General features: G+C 40.7%; 2 protein-coding genes across 4 annotated transcripts in view; both read right to left on the minus strand.

Annotated features, from left to right (window-relative positions):
- The window catches only part of LOC119496254 (integrin alpha-5-like), a 59,312-nt gene extending 54,938 nt beyond the window's left edge, over positions 1-4,374 (minus strand). The window contains exon 1 of the mRNA XM_037783451.1: positions 4,238-4,374. The gene's annotated coding sequence lies outside the window, so the exon portion shown is untranslated. The remainder of the gene's footprint in view (positions 1-4,237) is intronic.
- Positions 4,375-8,565: 4,191 nt separating this feature from the next.
- Positions 8,566-25,998, minus strand: bin2b (bridging integrator 2b). 3 transcript variants are annotated; one of them, XM_037783594.1, is made up of 12 exons: positions 25,573-25,998; positions 21,984-22,064; positions 16,721-16,775; positions 16,214-16,308; positions 14,834-14,929; positions 14,606-14,713; positions 14,424-14,509; positions 14,082-14,157; positions 13,879-13,961; positions 13,079-13,775; positions 10,700-10,795; positions 8,566-9,066 (listed from the first exon to the last, which is right to left on the minus strand). In XM_037783594.1, exons 1-12 carry the CDS (start codon positions 25,663-25,665, stop codon positions 8,956-8,958), a joined length of 1,677 nt encoding a protein of 558 aa, XP_037639522.1. In that variant the 5' UTR covers positions 25,666-25,998; the 3' UTR covers positions 8,566-8,955. The 3 variants fall into 3 exon arrangements, with proteins under 3 accessions (XP_037639522.1, XP_037639513.1, XP_037639530.1); XM_037783585.1 differs by having other exon boundaries at positions 8,566-9,069; positions 25,573-25,997; XM_037783602.1 differs by lacking the exons at positions 16,214-16,308; positions 16,721-16,775; positions 21,984-22,064; positions 25,573-25,998 and adding an exon at positions 14,997-16,199 and having other exon boundaries at positions 8,566-9,069; positions 14,834-14,933.
- Between the last annotated feature and the right edge of the window lie 915 nt (positions 25,999-26,913).

The following is a 26,913-nucleotide window of genomic DNA, read 5'->3' on the forward strand; positions in this document are numbered from 1 at the left end:
AGCAATTAGTTCTGCACAAATGTCCACTGTACATTCACTAGATATTCTCAGAGCGAGTGAGTGTGCATGCACGTGTAGAGGTGGAGCGAGACAGCGAGAATGCGCGCAGTGTGTGAGTGAAGGCAAGCAGGCAGGCAGAGGAGCAAAGACTCCGGCCACACGCGATGCACGCATGGGATCCCGACCCGGTAGGTTTATACGTGTAAGAAGTTACAAACAGTCCCTTTAAAGGTCCCATATCAGCTCATTTTCAGGTTCATACTTGTATTTTGTTTTTCTACTAGAACATGTTTACATGTTCAAAAAAAAACGTTATTTTCCTCATACTGTCAGCCTGAATATGCCTGATTTACCCTCTGTCTGAAACGCTCCGTTTTAGCGCATTTTGACGGAATTGCAACAGAATTGCAACAGAATTGCGTTGCCTGGCAACAGCTTGGGTCCATGTGTACTTCCTGTCAGCTGATGTTATTTACAAAATAAACTGGGACACATTTAGAATGTTTACGTTTAAAAACATGTAATGGTCTAAATATTGTAGATTCGTGACATCACAAATGGGCAGAAATCCTGACAGCTTGTTTCAAATGCAGAGTTTCTGAATACGAGGTGTGTGTATTTCCCTGTGGATTGAGTGTTTCGATACTTTCACAGTATTTATAGAGAACTTAAGCTGCTTTATAATAAAAAAATACATGAAAATCTCACTTTTTTGTAATATGGGACCTTTATAAGATTCTGGCGGGGCCAAAATGAAAGTTTTCATTTATCTCTGTGGAAGATATGTGACATTTGATTCCCACTTCTAACAAGGCCTGTGAGACAATAGTGTTGCGTGTACCCAGCATTACCTGAAGGCCACCGTAGTTCTCCAACATGCTTGTGAAACTGAGGTAACATATAGTAACGCCAGCCGCCATCTGAATTTCGTTGCTCCATAAAGTAGGCGAGGCGAAGGTCCTGCAAAATACCACAGCATTACCACGGTTTTGCACTCGGCGGCTCGGCGGTCTTAAAAGAGAGGAGTGAGTGGAGGGGTACTCATTTGCTTGCAATCTGCAAGCACATCGCTAGATGCCACTAAATCCTACAAACTGGCCCTTTAATGTCATGTAGGTAAGTGTTTTTTACATGTTCAGTCTGTTTGATGTAGAATAAGAAGGAGTTAGTTGTGGAAACAGTTATGATTGTATTAATTCGGCTCCATTTTCACAAATCTTTTCTCTTGGTGTTTACAGTCTGGTGTTGTGCTAACATACTCTACATGTCAAGACAGACTTCAGTATGACTAAACCTGGAAAGCCCACAGACATCCATCTTCAGCTCCGTCTCTCGTCACTTTGTTGGAATTGAACTCGCAATCATGATAACAGACTGACAGGCAGGAAAGCATACAGTACGTTATTGTTTATAGCTCTCCTCATGGTTATGTGTGTGTGTGTGTGTGTGTTATAGTAAAAGAGGGTCCGACATTTGAAGAGCGGTGAGTCAAGACGTGTTACCTGCCAAAGGCAACAGGAACCTAGACAAAGAGAGTTTTCACTCTGTAAAAACAGACTTTCACACAGAGGCAGTAATCTGTGCCTCGTAGCGACTGATAGTTCAACAGTTAGTTCCCCTCGTAAATTAACAAACGCCAGATGATGTCGTAACGTGCTGGATGACGAATGTTACTTTACCTTACATCTTACTTTCATGAAGAGGTAAATCAAATAGAAACATTTCTAATGGATTAAATGGACGCTGTCTCACACTTATTATAAACAGCACAGAAGTTATTATGATATCTGTCCCATAAATCCAACCAGTCAGTTTAACTTGAATTAACTTCTTGATTAAAAGACTTTGTTGAGCCGGCTCTGTCCGGCCTCCATCCACCTCCACCAATCAAAAGCTTTGTGTTATAAATGGTTAAATTAAAGTCATAGTTGTGACACAAATACTCAGGGAAATCAGTCTCCATATGCAGTATAAATAACCTGAGATTTAACTCTGATTAAAAAAAGATCAAGCAATCTGTGACCTTTATTGACCTCTATTGTCATGAAGTATGAACTGCAACATGCCGTGCGTCAACATTGAACAACGGTTTAAGTTCTTAGGGCTGCCATACGATGGTCTACAGCTGCATTCACAGACATAACAATGTCACATTTTCATAATGTAAACCTGTAAACCGTATCAGGTAATACTGTACACATGTAGGCTATGTCCTGATGTTAAACACCAGAGAACTAACATTGCTCCTGAGACTTGAGAGCCACCTGGTGAAGTAACTCTTTTACATTGATCAAAATCTTTACAATAAGCAGTCCGACACTAAAGGACAGTAAATAACACAGTGTCTCTCTAAAGGAAGGTGTTTATGTTATCCCTTTGACTACAAACCACACCGGCCTACACTTAGTGTGTGATACGATGCATGGTAAAACACTTTAAATAACAAGCAAAGCATGTTGTTTTGTTTTAGAATAATGAGTATGTTTTCGTATCTTCCGTGCAAAGTGGGTTTAAATTTAGTTTGCTACTAGCAAGTTCAATTTGCAGTTTCTGTTCAGGAATCAACTGAGTTTCTCACAAGCACTTGAATGCACCAACACAAAAGCTGTTTCAAAGTCGGCTGCTCTTTCTCATGTTTCACCAGCCTCTGCTATCAGTGTATGAATGTGTGTGAACGGATGAATGCTGACATGTAGTGTGAAGCGCTCTGAGTAGTCGGAAGACTAACAAATAAATAAATAAATACAAGTCCATCTACCGTTAGATGAGAGCAATGATAGTGAACCAAAACACCAAAGTTGCAGACGGTAAAAACCAAAACACTGAGAAGAAAGATGCTGCCATGCCCATCAAGATCTAATCTAAATACTCATTCACAAACCGGTGGCTCGGCCTTCGGGAGCTATTCGGGGTTCAGTGTCTTGCTCAAGGACACTTTGACATGTGGACCGGACAACATGCAAACAAATAAATACAAATATAAAAACATTTGTACATGTTAAAAATGATCTTTTGGTACTTTCTGGCTAGTTTTCAATATTACAACATCACTGTAACTTTACAACAAATAAAGTAGACACAAGCTACGGCAGTATATTTTTCTATGGCACTCACAATTTACTGAAGTTATGTCTCAACATCCAGAAATATATCAAATGACAGTAGCAATACACCATCCAATCGCTGTTTCCTTATGACTTTAAAAACCCTGGCTGTGTATATTTAAACTTACTTATCAGATAAAAATACTTTCCCTGATCCAAATCAAGCACCCGGTTTTAATCTTGGTGGGACTTTAGGGTTTGAACTTGGAAATGGAGACTCGGCTCAGAGGAAGTTTTAGCTCTGACTGCTATGAACCACACCTGGAACCTCACAGAGGGTCAAACAGTGGAGCTAAACATGAAGTCTGTGCCGTGCTGTCTCTCTAAATTTACTCCTCAGTGAATATTGGCCCACAACCCAAAGGCAGTTATCGCGTTAAAGAAAGATCTGAAAGGAATAGATTACTCTCTGGTGCATGGACTCTTTACCTCAGTGTGAACTGAGCTGTTTTATACCTCATTTTCAAAGAGGAAAAAGTGAACACGGGTGACCTTTACTGATTTGGCTCAAGATTGTGGAAAAAGAACATGTTCCGAGCTACGAGGAGCTGAAACGGCTGAAAAAGCTCAAAGACGTGCTGAGGTAGTTACATCTGCAGGCTAATTGAAAAAGCCTGAGAAAAGAAGCACACTGGAATACCTATTCAGCCTATCTGCAATTATTTTGCTACGCGGAGGCTTGTTAAGTTTAAAGGGTTTCATTTTCCAACCGGTCAACTTGCACAGCCATGTGGGGGGATTTTATTTATGTCTTTTCACAGCCAAAATTACCTCCCAACCCCCCACACACACACTAACACACACACACTAACACACACACACACACACACAGGACTGTCTGCATTATGTCAGAGTAAAGGTGATAAGAGACGTAACACACACCCACGTGTCTGCATGTTGTCTGGAGCACTGAAAGATGGAGGAGAGAGCTCTTTTCCCTCCACACACACATACATGCACGAGGCCACCTACACACACTGGAAGCCACAGGATTACCACAATTAAAACAACATGGCTGCTAATGTGTTGCCTCCAGAGGTTCAGATAGAATCATGACTTCACCGTGTTCGCTAAGGCAGGTAAGGGATCAACATCAGAGGATTACAAAACTTCTGTTTACATTCAGTACTCACCAAAATGAACTGTGCGAACTGTGAAATCCAGATAGTTTACATCCATGTTTGCTGGCTTGCAGTCTTTTTCTTCCTGGTCTTTTTGGCTCATCGCTGCATATCTTGGCGCGTTACTGCCACCTGTGAATCAGGGGTATATTGTCAAACCATTGTCAGGAACTTAGTTCACAAGATAAACAAAAAGAGGACACTTTCATAGGAAAGCATCTCCATGACATTACTAGAGGTCAAAAAGTCCACAGGAAACCCTTAAAGGTGCAACATGTAAGATCCTGACAGAATTTAAAACATTAAAAAAATGGTTGCTAGAGGTCGACTGATAGTGGATTTTTTTTAAAGGCCGATATAATAACGATTAATCGGCTGATAACTTCTTTACTTCTGCAGCAGCCTTGTCGTCTACTTTTGCATACACCATTTTTAATGAATCCGTTTTTTGTCACTCCGAATTTAATAATTCGTAAAAGAATATCTTGAAGTGTGATTTGATGTATTACATAACTGGAAAATATTCTTTGTATTTGGGCGAAGCGCTGTTACAGTATGAGCGTCCAGGATTACTTCTGCTGCGCGCCTCGTACATTATTTAATGCCACTCTTGCAAACCATTAATGTTGGTGCATATTCCCGGGATAAGGAGGTTATGTGGCTGGATTACTTGGAAGAGAGAGCACCAAATTGGTAAGCAAGTTAAAGTAACAATGAATGACTTCTTTTCCTCCCTTTCTCTCTGTCTTGTATCGTGGACAAAGAGCTGATAGAGTTGCGTTATGTAATCGAGAGATCACTTTTTCTCCCCCTCTACCTCGACTTTGTGTATGGAGCCTAAAAAAGCCTATAAAAGATAAAGATAAAAGATAAAGAGCCTCCGTGCAAAACGCATGACTGGTGGCGGCTGTGCAGCCATCGGCCACTATCCTCGCTCAGTTCCGCCAATAACATTTGTTTGTAAAAATGTCCTATTGGCGCCGAAACGTTGTATTGCCGATGTTCTTGCCATGCTGTTAGTTTGTAGTTGTTTTTTTTTATATAACTGATGACTGTAACTTTAGATTGTATGGACCCAGCAGTAGAGGTGAAATGTTGACCACTATTTGTTTGGAGCATGTGTCTACATGTTACACATTACAGCTTTAAAGAAAGCAGAATGTGCTCACGACGCCCAGCGAGGTGGTGCTGTAGGTTAGAAAACTGTTATTAAACTGAAGGACCTGTAATCAAACCCCTGTGTCAGCAAGAATCCACCCTGCTGAGGTGTAGCTCAGCAAGACCAGCTCCAGGGAGGTTTTTGTGTTGCTAAGCATGACCTCTGACCTTTCCCTGACCTCTACTCTTCCTGAGTATCGGGGAAGAGGAAAAAGAATATCATTACAGGAAGAAATTAAGATTAAAGATTTCCTCTCTTCTTTTCCACAGAGAGTAACTCATTCATTCATGGGTTTTTCACATGATTCATACCTGTGTTCCTGCATATATACTTTCTCTGTGCAAGTGCATGATCTATGCAGACGAGGGCTGTAGATCCATCAATTTAATCACACATTCTTTTTTCTGTTCAAAATTAACCTTAAAGGGAGATTTGTCAAATATTTAATACTCTTATCAACATGGTTAGTGGGTAAATATGCTGCTTTATGCAAATGTATGTATATGTTAATTATTGGAAATCAATTAACAACACAAAACAATGACAGATATTGTCCAGAAACCCTCACAGGTACTGCATTTAGCATAAAACAATATACTCAAATCATAACATGACAAACTGCAGCCCAACAGGCAACAACAGCTGTCAGTGTGTCAGTGTGCTGACTTGACTATGACTTGCCCCAAACTGCATGTGATTATCATAAAGTGGGCATGTCTGTAAAGGGGAGACTCGTGGGTACCCATAGAACCCATTTACATTCACTGATCTGGAGGTCAGAGGTCAAGGGACCCCTTTGAAAACGGACATGCCCGTTTTTCCTCGCCAAAATTTAGCTAAGTTTGGAGCGTTATTTAACCTCCTTCATGACAAACTAGTATTTTTCTGACTTTTTTCTGACTTTTTATTGGACATTATTCAGACTTTTTTCCTAACATTTTCTGGCTATTTTCTGGACATTTTTCTGACTTTTCTTCTTTTTTTTTTTTTACTTTTTTCGGATATCTTTTATACATTTTTTGTTTTACATTTTTCTGACAAAAGCCCTCACACATTTACATCTCGTGAGGTCAGAGGTCAAGGGACCCCTTTGAAAATGGGGTCAATGACAGTTTTTCCTCACAAAAATTTAGCGTAAGTTTGGAGCGTTATTTATCTTCCTTCGCGACAAGTTAGCATGACATGGTTGGTACCGATGGATTCATCAGGTTTTCTAGTTTCATATGATGCCTGTATCTTCACTTTAGACTTACTGCAGACTGTTAAAGTTTGAGTGAACTTTTCATTTAGCTGAAAGTATCCAAACATAAAGTTGAAGTGTAGAACTAGAACGTATGCATTTGCAGTGAAAGTTCTGCGGGCGAGGAATGTGACCGAGCTGTGGCTGAAACTCCACAGCTCTCCCGGGGGACCTTACCAAAGTTTATCTATCACCCGCCACGTCAACACAACACTACATCTCAACGGCCCCGAGCTAATGCGGCAGTTAGCCCCGCGTAACCTACGAGCCTATTCCCCCGAGAGGGAGGAGGGGAGCCACGAGGAAAACTCACACCGCAAACAAGCAGAGCAGCACGAGGCCCGCAGATAAAGGCCCCTCATTGAGAAAAAAGGACAAGCAACAATGCATTATATTCATATTGGAGCACAGCCCAGAGTCTTCCACTGTGAATATCACCTTTCAATATTAACCTCTCTGTGACGGAGCCGCTCTATAAATAACACGCTCTCTGTTACTGTTGGATACCTAATAAAAAGGGGAGTCTTGTGTCTACAGTAATGTCTGGTTTCTCTGTCAATCCCCTCAGTCACTGGCACATTTTCACCGCGACAGAAAGAAGGAAACCAAAGAGTGGATTGTTTTTGTTAAGGAAGTTGAGTATGCTCAGAAAGGAAACATAAATACTTCATCATTCTGTTTCTGATTAGAAATGTAAAAGCTTAAACTGCTGTTATCATCATAGCCACGCCGACATCCACCGGAAAAGGCTTCCTGTGAGTTATTACTTGCTGTAAATATCTTGTGTTAAGGAAAATGTTCCAGAGAAGGGAAGTGTTTTCTCCGCTTCATTGACAAGCTGTAAATCAGAGGTCATGTAAGTTGTAAACCACTTCATATCCAGATGTTATTTCATAAGAGAATCACATGTAAAAACCCTCTTCGCTGTGCTACTGATCTCACGCTCTTCTTCCAGGAATCAGGGGCGAAGAGAGGAGTCTAATCCAAGTCAGGCCGGTATTACACAGAGTCACTGTGTCACTGTGGTGACTTCATAAAGCAGGAATGGTGCACAATGAGCTTTAGTCCAATAATAGAGACTTTGACGGAGTCAGTATATTCTCTTCTTGAACAGAAGAGACCCCAGGCACGCTTTCACATCCAACCTTTGTTCCTAACTTCAAGCCGTCAACCTCAGCTATTGCATTAACGTTCGGGAGCAATTTGGGGTTCAGTATCTTGCTCAAGGACCGGAGGAGTACGGGATCGAACTGCTGATCTTCTGATTAGTGGACGACCCGCTCTACCTCCAACCATAATCTGTGTTCTTCTAATACCCTGCATGATGTGTAAAGCACCACAGGAATGGTAGTCAACTCTTTTTAGTCTTGTTTTCAGACGTGATACTGACTTGTTTCAGATAGAATGGATGGGAAATTGCCTCTAAATGATGTTGCTGGAGCGGGGGCATGTTGACAGTCCCAGCTGTTTGATGGTTACTGTAACCACACCAAACCCACGCCTAAACCCAACCAGCCAACTGCAGCAATCAGTCTGGAAACCCCTCATAGCTGCAGTTACCTCTATCCTGTCCTTTAACCCCCCCTATCGGTGTAAACTCACCAACCAGCTGGCTACGTCTGTGTATAGTCTGGTGTTTTGTAGAAACTCTAACACGCTTCAGCTTCTCTTTTCCACACAGCAGAACTAGAAGTGAGCCCCATGCAGCTCGCTATGTTTTTATACAAGACAGACCTTTCTTCCATAAACTCCTCACAGTCAATCAGTCAGTGTGTCTCCGTTTCCAGGTCTTGACAATATTTTCACATTCCTTTGTGGTGAAGTCTTCTCTGGAGCTCTGGCTGTTTATCTGCAGCTCTTACAGCAACAATTTCCTTTATTTACTGCATGTTATCCGCTTCTCTTAGATTGGAAATTCCCACATGAACAGAGTGAAAACCCTTTTTTTTTTTATTTAGAACTTTATTAGGAAATTGTACACAAGATCACAGCATCGGTATAAAAAAACATTTTCTTTGTTTCACAGTGTTTCACAGAAAGACTTTTAAAAAACACAATAAGAGAAAAATACTGTAACATTTAGTCATCCAAACATCTCTCACAAAATGTTCTAAATCTTTTGTTGCGACATCGCAGCACGCGAGGCACCACGTGGGACTCGTGCTCATCTGTTTTGTACGACATCTGCACCCACAACAACATATGGGTTCACTCCCTGTGTGGGTGTGTGGGTGTGGGTGGGTGTGAATGTGTGAGTGTGTGTGAGTCACCAACTGGTCGACGGAAGAAGAAGAAGAAGAAAGTATTGCAGACTGAGGACTGACTATTGCCTCACTCTGCCTGAACAGGCTGGAGGAGTTTTTCCGAGAAGATCCCAGAGTGATTTTGTAGATCCCGGTGCTGGTTCCAGCTCTCCTCCCTGACCCCCCTCACCAGACCGTCCTGCTGCCAGAACACAAACATTAAACACATGGGAGATTAGGAGGAAACAAATCCACCCTCTGATCAGATACTTTGTGAATGAGTGTTTTGGGATTGACTTCTTGGTGCCATTTCTTGCTTTCTACGGGGCCGACAATGAAATCTGGGGTTGTATTCACAAACTTTTCTTTTCCATTAGGAGTCTGAAAGGTTTCCTCTAAAGAGCCGTTCACAAAGCTGCTGAAAGACACTTTTACTGAGAGCCAGAGAGAACTCCTAGCTAAGAGCAGGGACGAGTTTGATCCTGTTGCACAGTGGTTGACATGTGATTGGTCTGTGTCAGTGAAAAATATTCATCAATAAAAAAGTAGTGGATTGGATCATATTAGATAAAAAAAAATGTTTAATTAAATTGTAAATCAAATAATAAATAAATAAAATGTAAATATTAAAATAAACTAAATTAAATAATACATTTGATAAAATAAAAAATAAAAATAAATAAATAATACATTTAATTAAATTAAAAAATAAATTAAATAATACATTTAATTAAATGCCATTGAATTTATTTTATGATAAATCAAGTGAAAATGAATGAAATCGAATTCAAGTCTAAATTAAAATTATATACATTTAAATGATATTTAAAAATAACTATAAAAATGAATATACAAATTAAATATAAACATAATTTACTTAATTTAATTTGATTAAAAATTAAATAAAAAATAGATTTCATGTCTGAAACAAAGTTACATTTGACTTTTTTATGAACTAAAGATCGGATCAGATTAAAACAATTTAAATTATATTGTAAATCAAATAAGAAATCAAACCAAATTAAAATAATCTAAATACTACATTTAATTAAATGCCTTTAGTTAAATTTATTTAATTCAATTAAAGTCTAAATTAAATCAGACATTTAAAATATATAAAAAAATAAAAATGAAATATAAAGATTCATTTAATCTGATTCAAAATTAAATAAAGAATAAATTTCATGTATGAAACAAAGTTACATTTGACTTATTTTTTGACTGAATGATTTTTCCCTTGATGGGGTTATTCGATAGCACATCTACAGTTAATCTGTCGATGGCCATGAAATCAGCTTTATTCATTTATTTCATTTGGTGATTATTTAGTGTCAAACAAATGTAGAACACAAATGAATAAATATTCCAAGTTCACCATCACTGCTAACAGCATTTCTCCAGCATCAATAAAGTAGTGCAGAGTTGTGCAAACCGTCATCTCCGGTGTTATTGGATTGTTCTGATTTGTAGGTTAGCTGATTGGATCCTTATTATTAACTTGACCAAAAGGACACGCTGCTTAGTTTTAGGAGTTATGAGTCTGAAGATGTTTTGTGAATATGTCTCCTGATGTTTAGTTGACATATTTCATTTGAAACATTTCCTGCTGTCAAACCACCGACACCCCAAAAAATTCATCACTTAACATGAAAAAGAAGCCAGATGTGATGAAAGTACATCACCAGCAGAATAAATACATGGCTCAAACAGAAAAGAACAAATCCCCACAGTACACTGGTCAAAACAACATATTCAGCTTCACAGAAAGAGAGCAGACTTTACAGGAAATGTGTAATTTTCTATGTCTAAGCTTTACAAGAATGCACACAAACCTCTTGAGGATCAGAAAGCACCAGGATGACGTCTCCCTGTTCAAACTGGAGCAGCAGGCCGTCTTCAGACGCCGCGTGGCTCTCCAACGCCACCCCCTGGACCAAAACAGTTAGTTCACTTATAAAAAGTTCACTTCACCATAATCAGTAAATAACAGTTTGCAGGTTTGGATAGATCTGAGATCTGTTGGAGGTGTTCCTGATAATCTGGATATCAATACACAGAGAACACATGAGCAACAGTTCTCATAGGGACTTTTCTTTCAGTACAAAGCAGCGACCACAAAGGAAATGTTATTCATCTCCTTTATATTGGAGTGAAGGCAGAAATCTCAGAGCTCATAATCATCATCATGCACAAAAAAACATTAATTTCATACAAAAAGTAAGACATGATTTATACTAGGTTTATCTTTAGCATCTGCAGTCTCTGTTCAGGTCGACACAAACACTACAAAATACAACTAATACTCCTTTTATAACGCTGGTTAATTCATATGAATGACACATGTAAGCAGGTTTATTATTATTATTATACATAAAAATATTTGGTGTTAAGTGGCAAACTAAAATATATTAACATATATTATAAGGTATAATTTGCTTTTGTGTTTAAGTGTTTTATTAGAGCAGGGGTCAGCAACCTTTACTATCAAAAGAGCCATTTTAGGGGGAAAAAAAAATCTGTCTGGAGCCGCAAAACACTTGAGCATCGTGATGGAGGTAACACAGTTTATAGTCTAGTATATAGTATATAAGTCTAATGCAGTGAGGGCCAAAGAGACAATGTACTACGGAGTATTAGGGCCACATTGAGGGAAAACACATCTGAGATTTACACAATAAAGTCAGAACTTTACGAGAAAAAAAGAACATAACACGTAAAATTACTACTTTATAATATTATGACTTTATTTTCATAATATTACGACTTTCTTTTCTTGTAAACTCATGACTTTATTCTCGGAATATTATGACTTTATTCTCTAAATCTCAGATTTATTTTTTTTCCTCAATGTGGCCCTAATACTCCGTCGTACCGTCGTACCATAGACCTACAACAATGATAAATAAAAATGAAAATGTAAACAAAGAACAGTTATTCATTTCCATTTTAAAAAATCCACAGGGAGCCACTGGAGAGGAGCTGAAGAGCTGCAGGTTGCTGACCCCTGGGTTAGCCTGTAAACTACTTTGAACTTCATATGAATAGATATTTTAAAACCCTATGCTAGTCCAAGTATGTAAACCATCTTAATTCAGTCTGTTGACGTGAGACTACGTAACTTTTAAAGGAAGAGATAACACATTTTTCATCGGACTAATAAAAAGGGGAACTCATTAGCAATAAAACTCACTGTGTTGCACAATTCAACACGTTCAGGGGTTTTCCAGCTACTTGTTACACAATCTGCTTGTTTGCTTTCTTTGAACAGAGGGAGATGAGAAACTCAATCTAGTGTTGGTTGAGTACGGAGCTGGAGTTGGAGCATGCTAAGCCTAGCTTAGCATAAACACTGGAGGCGGGGGGGGGGGGGGGGGGGGGGGGGGGGGGGGGGGGGGTTACTCAGTCCAAAATGGCGGAAGCGTAGCTCTGCTGCTGGGCGCTGACGTTGGGACAAATTTTTACTTTCACTTCTTATCAATATACGTTCTTTGTGCATATGTGGAAAAAATTATACTACAAGTTTGAAAATGAAAACCAAAGCTTGTTGCCTTGTGGTTAATGTAGGCAGGTTGTTGACAAGAAATAACAATGCATTATATATTAATATAATATTATTATATTATATGTTAATATAATATTATTATATTACATACATATATATATATATATATATATATATATATATATACACACACATACTCTTAGTATATTTTAGATGTATGATTTAATTTAGACATTTCATTAAATTTCTTGTTTAATTTAGTTTATTTTAATATTTTAATTTAGTTTAATTTCTTATTTGATTTACAATATTATTTAAATTATTTTAATAATTTAATAATAATCTGATCTTTAGTTCATCAAAAAGTCAAATGTCTTCATATATGAAATCTATTTTTTATTTAATTTTTAATCAAATTAATTTAATTATATTTAATTTTTAGTTATTTTAAAATATAATTTAAATGTTTGATTTGACTTAATTCAGACTTGAATTCGTTTTTTTATTTAATTAGATGTATTATTTTATTTTTATTTGATTAAATGTATTATTTTATTTAGTTTATTTTCTTATTTTAATTTTATTTATGTAGTATTTGATTTACAATTTAATTAGATTGATATCGATCTTCTCATCTCACCCTCAGAATGAAAGTAACTATAATTATTCACCAAAATGTTAAAGACTCCCTAACGTCATAGTTGTGTACCTTGTATAGGAAGCCTGGTGGATTGTGGGAAGTGGAGTCATCTCCTGAATCTGAAGCTTTCTCCTGGTTGTCGGATGCTTCCTCTGCCGTCTCCTGGTTGTCGGATGCTTCCTCTGTCTCCTCCTGCTCCGCAGCGGGAATGAGGTGGGGTCTATCTGTGCAGCGGAAGGATACGCGAGGGGCGGGGACCGGTGGAGGTTTGGGCTTCGCCTCCTCTGATGGTGGATCACTCACGTTCTCCTCCTCTGGACTCTCTGGGACGCTATCTGCAGAATCAGAGGGATTGGACACTTCCTGACTGGCAGCCTCAGACTTTGGTACGCCCACCCCGGAGTCATCGGACTGGTTCGTAGCGAGTTCTGCTTCCGCCTCCACCTCCTCTGGACTCTGACTCGCTGCGATCCGGTCGTCGCCGTTCTCATCGCCACACACCGACTGCCTCTGAGGCGTGTTGGCGCCGCTGGAGCTGAATTCGGAGTCCGATGAGTTGACGTCTTTGGATGAGATGCTGCTTTCCTCCGGCATGCTGCTTTCTTCAGAGGTGCTTTGAGTTTGTTGGGCGGGGGACGAGGGCACGGCGTCTTTTCCGTTCCCGGTGGAAGTATGGAGGGAGACGTGGTCGTCTGGGAAAGCTGTGTTGCAGGGGATGGGGTTGGAGATGACCAGGGACTTCCTCTTCTTTGACTTGCTGGTCATGCTGTCGGAAGAAAACATTTACTTGTTATTTTTAGACTTATATAAAGCACTTCATAGATCTAGATGAATAGTATTAGTAGGACATGTGCAACACAGTTTCTTACCTGTTCAGACCCTTGATGATGAAAGCTTTTCCTGAGTGTTGAGTCTCCAGTTTCTTCATCACATTGTACAGCTCGTGGTTCAGCTGCAACACAAACACCACACCTTATCATCTAGTCATTTAAAAGATGCAGTGATAGGAGTTATCAGGGTATTTTTTTTTACACATTACTACTATGAGATAAGGATGTGGGTCATATCTTACCACGCTCATTTCCTTATAGAAGACATCTCTCAAGTTTGATATGTTTTGGAACACAGTCACATAGCAACCTATCCGGCTACAGACACACACAGAGACAGGGGTTCGGGTTAGGCTCGCAGTTTATCTTTCACTTCATTCCTTCTTAAATAAATTACAAATCGAGTTCAGTCATGTTGTCATAAACACGTTCTGGAAAATGCCTCCTTGGACTAATTCTATCTGTAAATACATCTTGTTGAATACCCAACAGGACACTTGCATGTCATATTACTTATCTTATCTTATGATCCAAACCTCCACTAAGTGTTATCTACATGGACTGTGTGTTAAATTGAACCATACCTCTGATAGAGAACAGGCAGCTCCTCCCTCAGCTCGTTATTTATCTCTTCAAAGACGTTCTGGGTTTTGTTGAACTCTTCTTCTGCCTGTTAAAAAGGGATTCAAAAGTAGTAACAGTTGAAACGACTCTTATCAGCCAACACTGTGTCTCTGTGCTCTGTGTAATGGAACATTAGTGTTACCTTTGCTATTTTGGCTTCATCCTTCTTCTTGGCGCTCTGGAGCGCTTCCAGGTGGTGACGGGCTGAATCGTAGTCCACCAGCTTGCGACCGCGTTTAGCGACTCGTTCCTGAAACAGCGAGAGGATGGATGATCAGACTGGTGTTATATAAGAGACCCAGCAGCCGTTCTACTATTTGCATTCACTTTTGCAGGAAATGATTCATGTTAAAAAAAAGCATCCGGTTACCTTGACCTCGGGGAACTGGCTCGTGTAGTTCTCCATGGTGCGGACAATCTGGTCACTTAGTTTCTCTTCGTAGTCGTTCCACAGCAGGTCTTCACTCTGTGAGACAAAGTTGTTATCGCATCAATGCAACAAGTGTCTCAAAATAACTTTGACCAAACTACAAACAGTATTTCCCCAAAAGGAGGATATGAACATGTTGCACAATATGTCAAACAGAATGTGCTTTTAAAGGTTCTGTGTATATTTCTCCATCTTGTGTTCATTTTAAAAGTTAGAGACTAGCTGGTGAACATATTATGTGGAACATTTAAAAAGCTAAAGATAGAATAATTCTCCTCAGGAGTTGGTGGAGACCAAAACAGAGCTAAAAGGAGAGTGAATATTGGACATATACAGTATTCACCTGAAACATGACGAATGCTAATGCTGCTGCTGGATCTGTAAATAAGTGTTTGCTAACATGTTAGCCATCAAACTTTATAAGACCATAATATGTCAAACATGGCAGAGGTCAGAGGAGAATGGCCAGGCTGGTTTGAACTGGTAGAAAGGCAACAGTATCTCAAATGTTCCTCTCGTTACAACTGAGGTGTGTAGAAGAGCATCTCCGAACGCACAACACGTTGAACCTTAAAGCTGACTGGCTACAGCAGCAGAAGACCCCACCGGGTACCACTCCCGTCAGCTAACAGGAAACTTAAGCTACAATTGAACAGGGGTCTGCAACCTGCGGCTCCGGAGCCACATGCGGCTCTTTAGCTCCTCTCCAGTGGCTCTCTGTGGATTTATAAAAATGGAAATGAATAACTGTTTTTTTTGGGGGTAGTGAGACAACATGTAGAGTCGGCATTTTTTTCACATCAAACTGAAATAAGTTAAGTGAAATAAGAGTTTATTTCGGCCAAACCAGAGTTGGTGATTGTTGGAAAGACTAACGACGACGATTGTGGTGAGTTTTATTTAGTTTCTGTCCAGTTTGAATGAAGTGTTTTACGATGCTCCGCCGCTAGAACAGATGATCTCAACATAAACAAATACACGCGGATGATGACGCAGGTGTACTCGGGTACGGAACAACTTTATTAATGTGAAAGTTGACCGGAGATGGGGTGGTGGGAGGGGAATCGTACTCGGGCACGGTACGGATCAATCGTACCTAATGTGAAAACACCCTGAGGCTGTTCTGAAGGTAGAAGGGGGTCCACAAGGTGAACCTAATAACGTGTATTTTCATGGTACCTTAGATCAGGCTCTTTAAGATTCAGATTCTTTAAGGCTGCTTGGTGAAACCAAATTTTCTGGAAATAAGCCGGATCTAAAAGTGATATTATTAAATGACCCGGCTTTGTGGGCCGGCTCTCAGACACATTATGAACGTACCTCGGTTATGACAGTGAGGTCCTCCACTCCGTTCCATTCCGTTTCGTAGATGTCTCCCAACGTCTGGGACAGACGCTTGGACGTCTCATGCACGGCTGTGGAAAGAAACAGGAAATTGTAGGACAAAAGAATAAAAATGTAATCATGCCTCCATAAAGGAACTTATCATCTAGCATCAGCAGCGCGCAGCATTGTGGTGGGATTGTTTTTAGGGGTTTGTGGCAGCGTTGCTACACCCACACAGAGAAGGTCAGAACAACACTGGTTTCCTGACTGGAGCGAACAACAGCAGTTTCTTGCACATGAATCACATAAGCAATGCTGCGTCTGCCATTTTCTCTGCAGGGATTTTACTTGTTCTCGTTCAACATGGCAACGCAGACAGAATTGCAAAAGTCTGCCGCAGAATCCAAGAATAGAAGAAGTCCACTTCCCCATTATTCATCACCAACTCTCTCCTGAGCAAAGACTGTTAAACACTGTGCTGTATGTGCATTTAGAACCTACCTTTCACTGCTGTGTGGTAGGCTCTGACATCCTTAAACAACCTGCTCCCATCGATCTGTGTGCAGAAGCAAAACATAAAGAAGTCAAACACTAGTACCAGTATCTCAGCGACACTAGTACCTGTATCTCAGCGACACTAGTACCTGTATCTCAGCGACACTAGTACCTGTATCTCAGCGACACTAGTACCAGTATCTCAGCGACACTAGTACCAGTATCTCAGCGACACTAGTACCAGTATCTCAGCGACACTAGTACCAGTATCTCAGCGACACTAGTACCTGTATCTCAGCGACACTAGTACCAGTATCTCAGTGACACTAGTACCAGTATCTCAGCGACACTAGTACCAGTATCTCAGCGACACTAGTACCTGTATCTCAGCGACACTAGTACCTGTATCTCAGCGACACTAGTACCTGTATCTCAGCGACACTAGTACCAGTATCTCAGCGACACTAGTACCAGTATCTCAGCGACACTAGTACCAGTATCTCAGCGACACTAGTACCAGTATCTCAGCGACACTAGTACCAGTATCTCAGCGACACTAGTACCAGTATCTCAGCGACACTAGTACCTGTATCTCAGCGACACTAGTACCTGTATCTCAGCGACACTAGTACCAGTATCTCAGCGACACTAGTACCAGTATCTCAGCGACACTAGTACCAGTATCTCAGCGACACTAGTACCAGTATCTCAGCGACACTAGTACCAGTATCTCAGTGACACTAGTACCTGTATCTCAGTGACACTAGTACCTGTATCTCAGTGACACTAGTACCTGTATCTCAGTGACACTAGTACCTGTATCTCAGTGACACTAGTACCAGTATCTCAGTGACACTAGTACCTGTATCTCAGTGACACTAGTACCAGTATCTCAGCGACACTAGTACCAGTATCTCAGCGACACTAGTACCTGTATCTCAGCGACACTAGTACCTGTATCTCAGCGACACTAGTACCTGTATCTCAGTGACACTAGTACCAGTATCTCAGCGACACTAGTACCAGTATCTCAGCGACACTAGTACCAGTATCTCAGCGACACTAGTACCAGTATCTCAGCGACACTAGTACCTGTATCTCAGCGACACTAGTACCTGTATCTCAGCGACACTAGTACCAGTATCTCAGCGACACTAGTACCAGTATCTCAGCGACACTAGTACCAGTATCTCAGCGACACTAGTACCAGTATCTCAGTGACACTAGTACCTGTATCTCAGTGACACTAGTACCTGTATCTCAGTGACACTAGTACCTGTATCTCAGTGACACTAGTACCTGTATCTCAGTGACACTAGTACCAGTATCTCAGTGACACTAGTACCAGTATCTCAGTGACACTAGTACCTGTATCTCAGTGACACTAGTACCTGTATCTCAGTGACACTAGTACCTGTATCTCAGTGACACTAGTACCTGTATCTCAGCGACACTAGTACCAGTATCTCAGTGACACTAGTACCTGTATCTCAGTGACACTAGTACCTGTATCTCAGCGACACTAGTACCAGTATCTCAGCGACACTAGTACCTGTATCTCAGTGACACTAGTACCTGTATCTCAGTGACACTAGTACCTGTATCTCAGTGACACTAGTACCAGTATCTCAGTGACACTAGTACCAGTATCTCAGCGACACTAGTACCAGTATCTCAGCGACACTAGTACCAGTATCTCAGCGACACTAGTACCAGTATCTCAGCGACACTAGTACCAGTATCTCAGCGACACTAGTACCTGTATCTCAGCGACACTAGTACCTGTATCTCAGCGACACTAGTACCAGTATCTCAGCGACACTAGTACCAGTATCTCAGCGACACTAGTACCAGTATCTCAGTGACACTAGTACCTGTATCTCAGTGACACTAGTACCTGTATCTCAGTGACACTAGTACCTGTATCTCAGTGACACTAGTACCTGTATCTCAGTGACACTAGTACCTGTATCTCAGTGACACTAGTACCAGTATCTCAGTGACACTAGTACCTGTATCTCAGTGACACTAGTACCTGTATCTCAGTGACACTAGTACCTGTATCTCAGTGACACTAGTACCTGTATCTCAGTGACACTAGTACCTGTATCTCAGTGACACTAGTACCAGTATCTCAGTGACACTAGTACCTGTATCTCAGTGACACTAGTACCAGTATCTCAGTGACACTAGTACCAGTATCTCAGTGACACTAGTACCTGTATCTCAGTGACACTAGTACCTGTATCTCAGTGACACTAGTACCTGTATCTCAGTGACACTAGTACCTGTATCTCAGCGACACTAGTACCAGTATCTCAGTGACACTAGTACCTGTATCTCAGTGACACTAGTACCAGTATCTCAGTGACACTAGTACCTGTATCTCAGTGACACTAGTACCTGTATCTCAGTGACACTAGTACCTGTATCTCAGCGACACTAGTACCAGTATCTCAGCGACACTAGTACCAGTATCTCAGCGACACTAGTACCTGTATCTCAGTGACACTAGTACCAGTATCTCAGTGACACTAGTACCAGTATCTCAGTGACACTAGTACCAGTATCTCAGTGACACTAGTACCAGTATCTCAGCGACACTAGTACCAGTATCTCAGCGACACTAGTACCTGTATCTCAGTGACACTAGTACCAGTATCTCAGTGACACTAGTACCTGTATCTCAGTGACACTAGTACCAGTATCTCAGCGACACTAGTACCAGTATCTCAGTGACACTAGTACCAGTATCTCAGTGACACTAGTACCTGTATCTCAGTGACACTAGTACCAGTATCTCAGTGACACTAGTACCAGTATCTCAGTGACACTAGTACCTGTATCTCAGCGACACTAGTACCAGTATCTCAGTGACACTAGTACCTGTATCTCAGTGACACTAGTACCAGTATCTCAGTGACACTAGTACCTGTATCTCAGTGACACTAGTACCAGTATCTCAGCGACACTAGTACCAGTATCTCAGTGACACTAGTACCAGTATCTCAGTGACACTAGTACCTGTATCTCAGTGACACTAGTACCAGTATCTCAGTGACACTAGTACCAGTATCTCAGTGACATTAGTACCAGTATCTCTACGGCCGATCTGAACTGTTTATGCTTCATCATTTCCTGAAACTCAAATGTTGAAATCAAGTTGCGTCAGGCTGCTTTTGTTTGCAACTTTCTCTGCATCAAGCTACATATCATCCACGATACGTGATCGTCTGACCTCAGCGTCGAGTTTAAATTAAATAACAATCACAACATTTGATGTGGTGCTGTGGCCGTGGTGAAGAAGTGAAAGCAGTGTGTCTCTCACTTCCTTCCTGTTGCTCCTCGTCAGTTTCCCTCCAATATGCACCGTAGTTGTTGCTGCATTTAACGCTGAATGAGCTTTGAGCAACTTAGAAGTGAACCGATGTAACTTTTGCCCAACAGCAGCCGCAAGCCACAAAAGTGACTTAATGATGAATGTTAAAACGGTGAAACGGTGGCACAAGTAGAAATGAGACATAAAGTCAGTGTTCAGTCATTTCCATTATAAAGCTATATAGGGCTGTGTGGTGGCAAGAATCTGGTGATATGATACGCATCATGATACAGGGGTAACGATTCAATACATTGCGATATATAATTCAAAATGTAATCTTAGGAAAACTGTCATAATATAAAGAACACACCGGAAGTAAACCATTTTAGAACAGGCAAAAATAACTAAAAGACTGTTGGTTTTTGCCCCCAAACTGCATATGATTATCATAAAGTGGGCATGTCTGTAAAGGGGAGACTCGTGGGTACCCATAGAACCCATTTACATTCACATATCTGGAGGTCAGAGGTCATGGGGACCCCTTTGAAAATGGCCATGTCAGTTTTTCCTCGCCAAAATTTGGCATAAGTTTGGAGCGTTATTTAACCTCCTTCTAGCTAGTATGACATGTATTCCTTAGGTTTTCTAGTTTCATATGATAATGCTATATCCATCTAAAGTTTGCTAACATTAGCACTGGAGGTGGGAGTAAGTAACACGTGTGCAAGTCACAAGCAAGTCCAGTCCCTGCTATAAGTCAAGTCTAGTCAGATGAAATTCAGATGATTTGTCATGATTTAACGTAGTAAACAAAGTAAATTATGACCGCCCCAATTATAAAATCAGTTTTTCTACAATAAAATTAAATTTCCATAATTATAAGTCATGCATGGCATAAATAAAACACAATGGAAATTAATAAATTATGAATTAGCTCTCATTTTATAAAAACATTTGCTACATAAATCGATACGTATTCATTAATTTGTTCATATCACATGCATCAGATTCAGAAATCAACAGTTTTTTTTTTTATTCTAATATCTGTAAACTTGCAAATATTTAACAAATAAAAAGTCAAGTCCTTTCGAGTCATCTGTCTCAAGTGTAAGTCAAGTCTTAAGTCATGAATACCAAGTCAACACCAAGAGTCTTTTATTAATGTTAGTCAAGCAAGTCTCATATCAAGACTCGACTCGAGTCCTCCAGCTGATAGCATACAAGCAAATAGTCACGTGTGGTTAATGAATGTGCACTTGTTAGGAACTACATTACCCAGAATCCTATGTGCCTGGTGGCAGAAGGGAATGTCAGTAAACGGTTAACGAGAACCTCCTCCGAGATCCCTTGGGATCATTTCCACTGAACAACAACAACTGAACAGGTCAAACCAGACCAAGCACAGTCCCCCCCGCCCCTCCCAGAGGGCATCACACTGACTGAGGGCGTGTTTTTGTTACTTTTAAATTACATTTTGTAATCTGTAACAAAAAGAAGATTGTCACACTGGAAAGAGGAAATAAAATATAGTCTCACTTTAAATCCTTTCAAAGAGCAGAACCGGGCCAAGTTATTAGCTCATGAGGGTGTGGGTGATGAATCTGAGCATGCACATGTATCTCATTTCTTTTAGTATCAAGAGTTGTGTTCAGATTCCTCTAGAGGAGACATAACATGCAGTCTTTATGCAGCAGAATAGATAAGACAATAAGAAAGAGCTGCAACTTGCTTCAAGTATTTCCTGCTGTCAAGGCTGAGCTGATTGTCTCGACTTGTGGGTTGGCACCAACGCAAGAAAAAACACTGTGCTTGTTTTTTTTAGAGTCAGCAGAGCTCCATTCCACTGGAGATGTTTGACTATAAAAGTGGAATAAAGCAAAAACTTTCCATGACCTTAAGATGAGTTTTGCCATGTAGAGAGACCTCAAGTCATGTTACATGTTGGTATACCTGTTGTTTGTTGAGAAGCTGGGAACAGTGCTCAAACTGCTCATCCTTGGTCTCCATGGTTTTGCCCAGTTTCTGAAGGACCTGAGAGAGGACGGCAGAGTCGGTGAGTTTCAACATTAGACAGACAAAGATAGGTAGATTCATTAAAACGGGAACTTCACCAACGTTACTCATCAAAAGTCTGTTTCAAGTCAAATTCAACTTTATTGTAATTTTTCCACACACAAAGTACACGGCTAAAACCAAATGTGGTTGCTCGCGGGCCAGGGTGCAAACACACACGTACAAAAACATCGTCGCAGATTCACTAGATACAACATAGAACATAACACAGCGAACAAAGTGCAGCAGGATGATTAACAGACTAAAAGCAATCAGGTCTTTAAAACAACTATGAACCCATGACTCTCCTAAATAGATAAATAAATAGAAGTGACAGTGCATAGTAGACGTGAAATGTCTGTTTCATGTCCAGCATGAGACGTGGGGAGTGAGGGGTCATGGAGAGGAGAGGGGTGTGGCGGGGATGAAGTGTTTATGTGGTGTTTAGTGATCTGACAGCTTGGGGGAAGAAGCTGTTGCAGAACCAGCAGCGGTGAGCAGTGATGGTTCTGATGAAACTAGCAGTGGTGGTTGTGATGCTGTGAAACCTCCTGCCTGATGGCCGAGGTGTGAACAGTCTGTTTGAGGGGTTTACAGCCGTTAGAGAGTACTACTGCATGCTGTGGAAGAAACGTTGTTTAAAGCCTTTTAGTGGCTCCAGATGGAGCTGCACACAACCTGGTAAACTGCCTAAAGTGATGTCATCTGAGCCGGTCGGGGCTGAAGACTACAAGTTTGAAAATGCAAAGAATCTGTGGGTGAGGAGTCAGAAAGGATCTTAACAGATCTCTGAGGCCTGCTGCTCATCTCTGCTGCAGGCTGGAAGCTCAAGGCTGCTTTAGCCTCAACTAGCATTAACACACCCCCAATCTCTAACCAAGCAGAGACTGTATGTATAGGAAGTGGACGTAGTCAGCGTGACGTCACCCGTCGGTTTGTGGACTGCTATTTTGAAGCCTCAAGTTCTGCATTTTGGTCGTCGCCATTTTGTTTTTTTGCCACCAGAAGTGACACAAGAGGATGGAGCTACAACCGAACGCTGAAGAAATCATTTTTAGGCGACCAAAATGTTACAATTAACTTTGATGAACTGAAAACACACTGTGAAAGGGTTAAAGTTGTAAGACGGCCGTGGTAGCGACCTGTCAATCACCAGCCCCGCCCTAAAGCATCCCCTGCTTTATGGTCTATCTGGCTCTAAATGGAACCATAATTTACTAAATGAACATCATGTTGTATTGAAGAAGACTTGAAACTAGAGATTGAGACCATAAACTCATGTTTACAATGTTTACTGAGGTAATAAATCAAGAGAGAAGTAGGCTCATTTCCTCATAGACTTCTATACAATCAGACTTCTTTCAGCAACCAGAGGAGTCGCCCCCTGCTGGCTGGTAGAGAGAATGCAGGTTTGAGGCTCTTCCGGCAGACGTGGATTAGCCCACTGCTATAAAAGCTGCTTTGGCACAGTTAGGGGTGTTCACATTTTTGCGCCTTTTGTGTGCACAAATTAATTATTTTAAACTGAGACACGCACTCAAAACCAAAAGCTAACGCCATCGTGGTGTGAGAAATGCATGCCGTCTTTTAGCAACCAGAGGAGTCGCCCGCCTGCTGACTGTCAGAAAGAGAGTAGAGACGTCCTCATTGGTAGCCTACTGTGATCAAACTGTCTGCATTCCAATTTCATTGTGGGTAATACAGGCAATAGGTTTTGACAACGAAGGCAAATGCATGGATCAAAAAAGACGATATCTCTGCTTCTGCATCATTTCACTGCTTTTTAATAAACAGTGTTATCGGAGTGCAATGCTCAGGGGCGGCTGTGGTCAGCGGGTAGAGCGGGTCGTCCTTTAAGGTTTGTGGTTCGATCCCCGGCTCCTACTGTCTGCATGTCGAAGTGTCCTTGAGCAGCACTCACTGCTCCTCAGGATGGGTTAAATGCAGACATCACATGTCCTGTATGTTCCTGTATGTATATGATGAATCTAATAAAGTTTATTTGTTTAAGTTTTTAAAGTGGTGGCGTACTCTTTAACTGGCCCATATCAGCTCTATATTGGTGTAAATGTCACCCAAGAAGAAGAAACTAAGGTAGATTCCAACAGGATGTGAAGGCCCGGTGGGTTTAGCGGTCCAGCACTATTAATCCTAACAGATTAACGCTCCATATACTCCTAAACTAGACTCACATGACCAACTACTACTACGGTGTCCTTCACAGCCCGCTGCATGCAGCTGTCTCAGAGCCTGAACGCCACATGGCATGACCTTTAACTCAACTTCACTAAATCTGCAACAAAGGCTCTCATTATCATGTCTATGCTCCATTTTCCAACATTAAACTACACAAAAATAAAATCCCTAAAATAGTCTCTGGCCTTAACTTCAGAGAACATGTACCAACGTCTGTAGCTGCTTTGAGGCGGAGCGCTGAAATCAAACCACAAAACTGAGTGAGAAAAGACTCCAGCAGCAGCAGCGAGTGAGAGGAAGTGCACACACAGTCAGGAAGTGGCAGCTTTTGTGTGTCTGCACATAGCTGTAACCAAACTGAACAACACTGGGATGCTCACTCAGGGACAGTCCAAGCTGATGTTTTATTATTATTAATGCATCAACAAATGTAGACAGTATAAACCATGCATACTAATATAAACTGGTCTTACAGCATGTGGTTTACTGCCTGCGTACACAGCTTTACCCTCATTTTATGGCCATTATCACTTCACTTCTTTCACTTAGTCACATGATCTTATCCTGTCATCTAGGAGCATTTTATTAGGAGTTACAACCTGCTACAGAGCTAGATAACAGGACTAATGTGTCAATCCTTTGCACCCTTACTGCAATCTGTATATATATCTATTTATATGCACCACATACCATCAACTCATACTGTCTTAATCAGCACTTTACTTAGATGCAAAACTGCATTTCGTTGTACTTGTACTATGTGCAATGACAATAAAGCTGAATCTAAAGTAAAGATTTGGGAAAGTACCAGTAGCTGCAGAGCAACAGATGTACACACTCATTTATCAGTTTCTACTAAGATAAATAACAGCTTTTCCTTTTTTCTTTTATGCTCATTATCACAGCTTCTTTTACTTTGTTACATGTTATCCTCTCATCTAGGAGCTTTTTATCAGCTAGATAACAGGACTACAGATTGGTGGAAAGTAACAAACACAAGTTACTTTTAAACACTCATTTCTCCTAAGATAAGTACCAGCTACAGTGAACTAATCCTCTCTGAAAGAGCTGCTTGTCTCCGTTTAGAATCCTTGTTGTAAATCTCATACTAGAAGTTAAACCTCCTCCAGACCTGCCTCACATTGGGCGGATTTCAGGAGCTTCATGTCTGAAGTAGAAGAGTCTGTTTGCCATCAGGGCTTCTAATGAGCTGGATGATATAAAGTTGAATAAATGTGTCTCATAGTTCACCAAACTATACTGACAGTTGTGACTCAAAGAGTAACTTTACCTTCTCCTGAGCTCGATTCAAAGACTTCTGGACCCGTTTGGCGAGGAATCCGGCTCCAGCCTGGAGGTTCGGGCCCATCTTATTCTCTGACATGGTGATCAAATAAAAATGTCTTTTTTATTCTCGGTTTCTTTTCTTCAGTAAAAACCTGAAGTAAAAAGTCTGCTGCTTCCTCCTCTTCTTCTTCTTCAGCTACTGACTGCCTCCAGCAGCAGCAGACGATCAGCCTCTTTAACTCAGAGGAGGAGGAGGAAGAGGAGGAGCAACAATGTGTCAACAGACACAGACAGGCAGGCAGGCAGGCAGGCGGTGTTAACGCATGGAGGGAGCTCTTTACATCAGAATCTTCATCATCCTGTTGCAGCTTGTTGGTGGAATTATTGACCGCTTGTTTCTGCGTGTCCTGATCTGTCTCACAAACATCCTGATCTCGGTTGCAACACCTCTCTGTGTGTGTGTAAAGGTGAAGTCATCCAACCACGCTCACCTGAGAATTATGACTCTCTGATGATGCACGAGCCTGAGTCAGCAGCGTGACGTCAGCAGAGGAGCCTCCCAGACAGGTACAGGTGTGGATCAGAAAACAACATGTGTTTGGTCTTCTTTATTTAATGATATAAAGTGGGAGGAAGCTTGGAAAATGTGTGATAAATACTCTATCAATAACAAGCTTAAAGGAAGTGTCTTTCAAGATATTACATATAATGTATCTGGTAAAACTTAGAAAGATTCAAGCTGAGTATTAAAGCTTCAGTAGGCAGTATATTTTTGGCATCATTGGGAAAAATCCCATAATAACCTTTCAGCATATTGTAATTCAAATGTTCTGAGAGAAAAGACTTCTGCTCCACCTCATGGCTCTGTTTTCAGCCATGGATGTATTAACAGAACAGGATCCAGCTTTGGATGCGGGGTCCCGTTCATTCCTATGAAAATTTAAAAAAAAAAAAGTCTGAAAAATGAAGTCAGGAAAAAGTCTGAAAAAAAAGTCTGAAAAAACATTCTGAAAAAAAAGTCTGAAAAATAAAGTCTGAAAAAAAAGTCTGAAAAATAAAGTCTGAAAAAAAAGTCCGAAAAAAAGTCTGAAAAAAACAGGCTGAAAAATAACGTCAGAAAAAAGTCTGAAAAGTAAAGTCTGAAAAATAAAGTCAGGAAAAAGGCTGATAAAGTAAAAAAAAAGTCTGAAAAATAACGTCAGAGAAAAGTCTGAAAAATAACGTCAGAAAAATAACGTCAGAAAAAAGTCTGAAAAGTAAAGTCTGAAAAATAACGTCAGAAAAAAGTCTGAAAAAAGTCTGAAAAAAAAGTCTGAAAAATCTTCGAAGAAAAAAAAGTCTGAAA

Source organism: Sebastes umbrosus, chromosome 1 (assembly GCF_015220745.1).
Source record: "Sebastes umbrosus isolate fSebUmb1 chromosome 1, fSebUmb1.pri, whole genome shotgun sequence".
Taxonomy (NCBI): Eukaryota; Metazoa; Chordata; class Actinopteri; order Perciformes; family Sebastidae; genus Sebastes; species Sebastes umbrosus.

What these genes read in the sequence shown, in the direction of transcription:
- bin2b (XM_037783585.1), bottom strand. Translation starts at nt 25,665, where the DNA reads ATGTCAGAGAATAAGATGGGCCCGAACCTCCAGGCTGGAGCCGGATTC. An exon ending in CTACCACACAGCAGTGAAAG is followed by an intron (nt 16,309 to 16,720) that starts GTAGGTTCTAAA and finishes TTCTTTCCACAG; the next exon opens with CCGTGCATGAGACGTCCAAG. An exon ending in ATGAAGCCAAAATAGCAAAG is followed by an intron (nt 14,510 to 14,605) that starts GTAACACTAATG and finishes CCTTTTTAACAG; the next exon opens with GCAGAAGAAGAGTTCAACAA.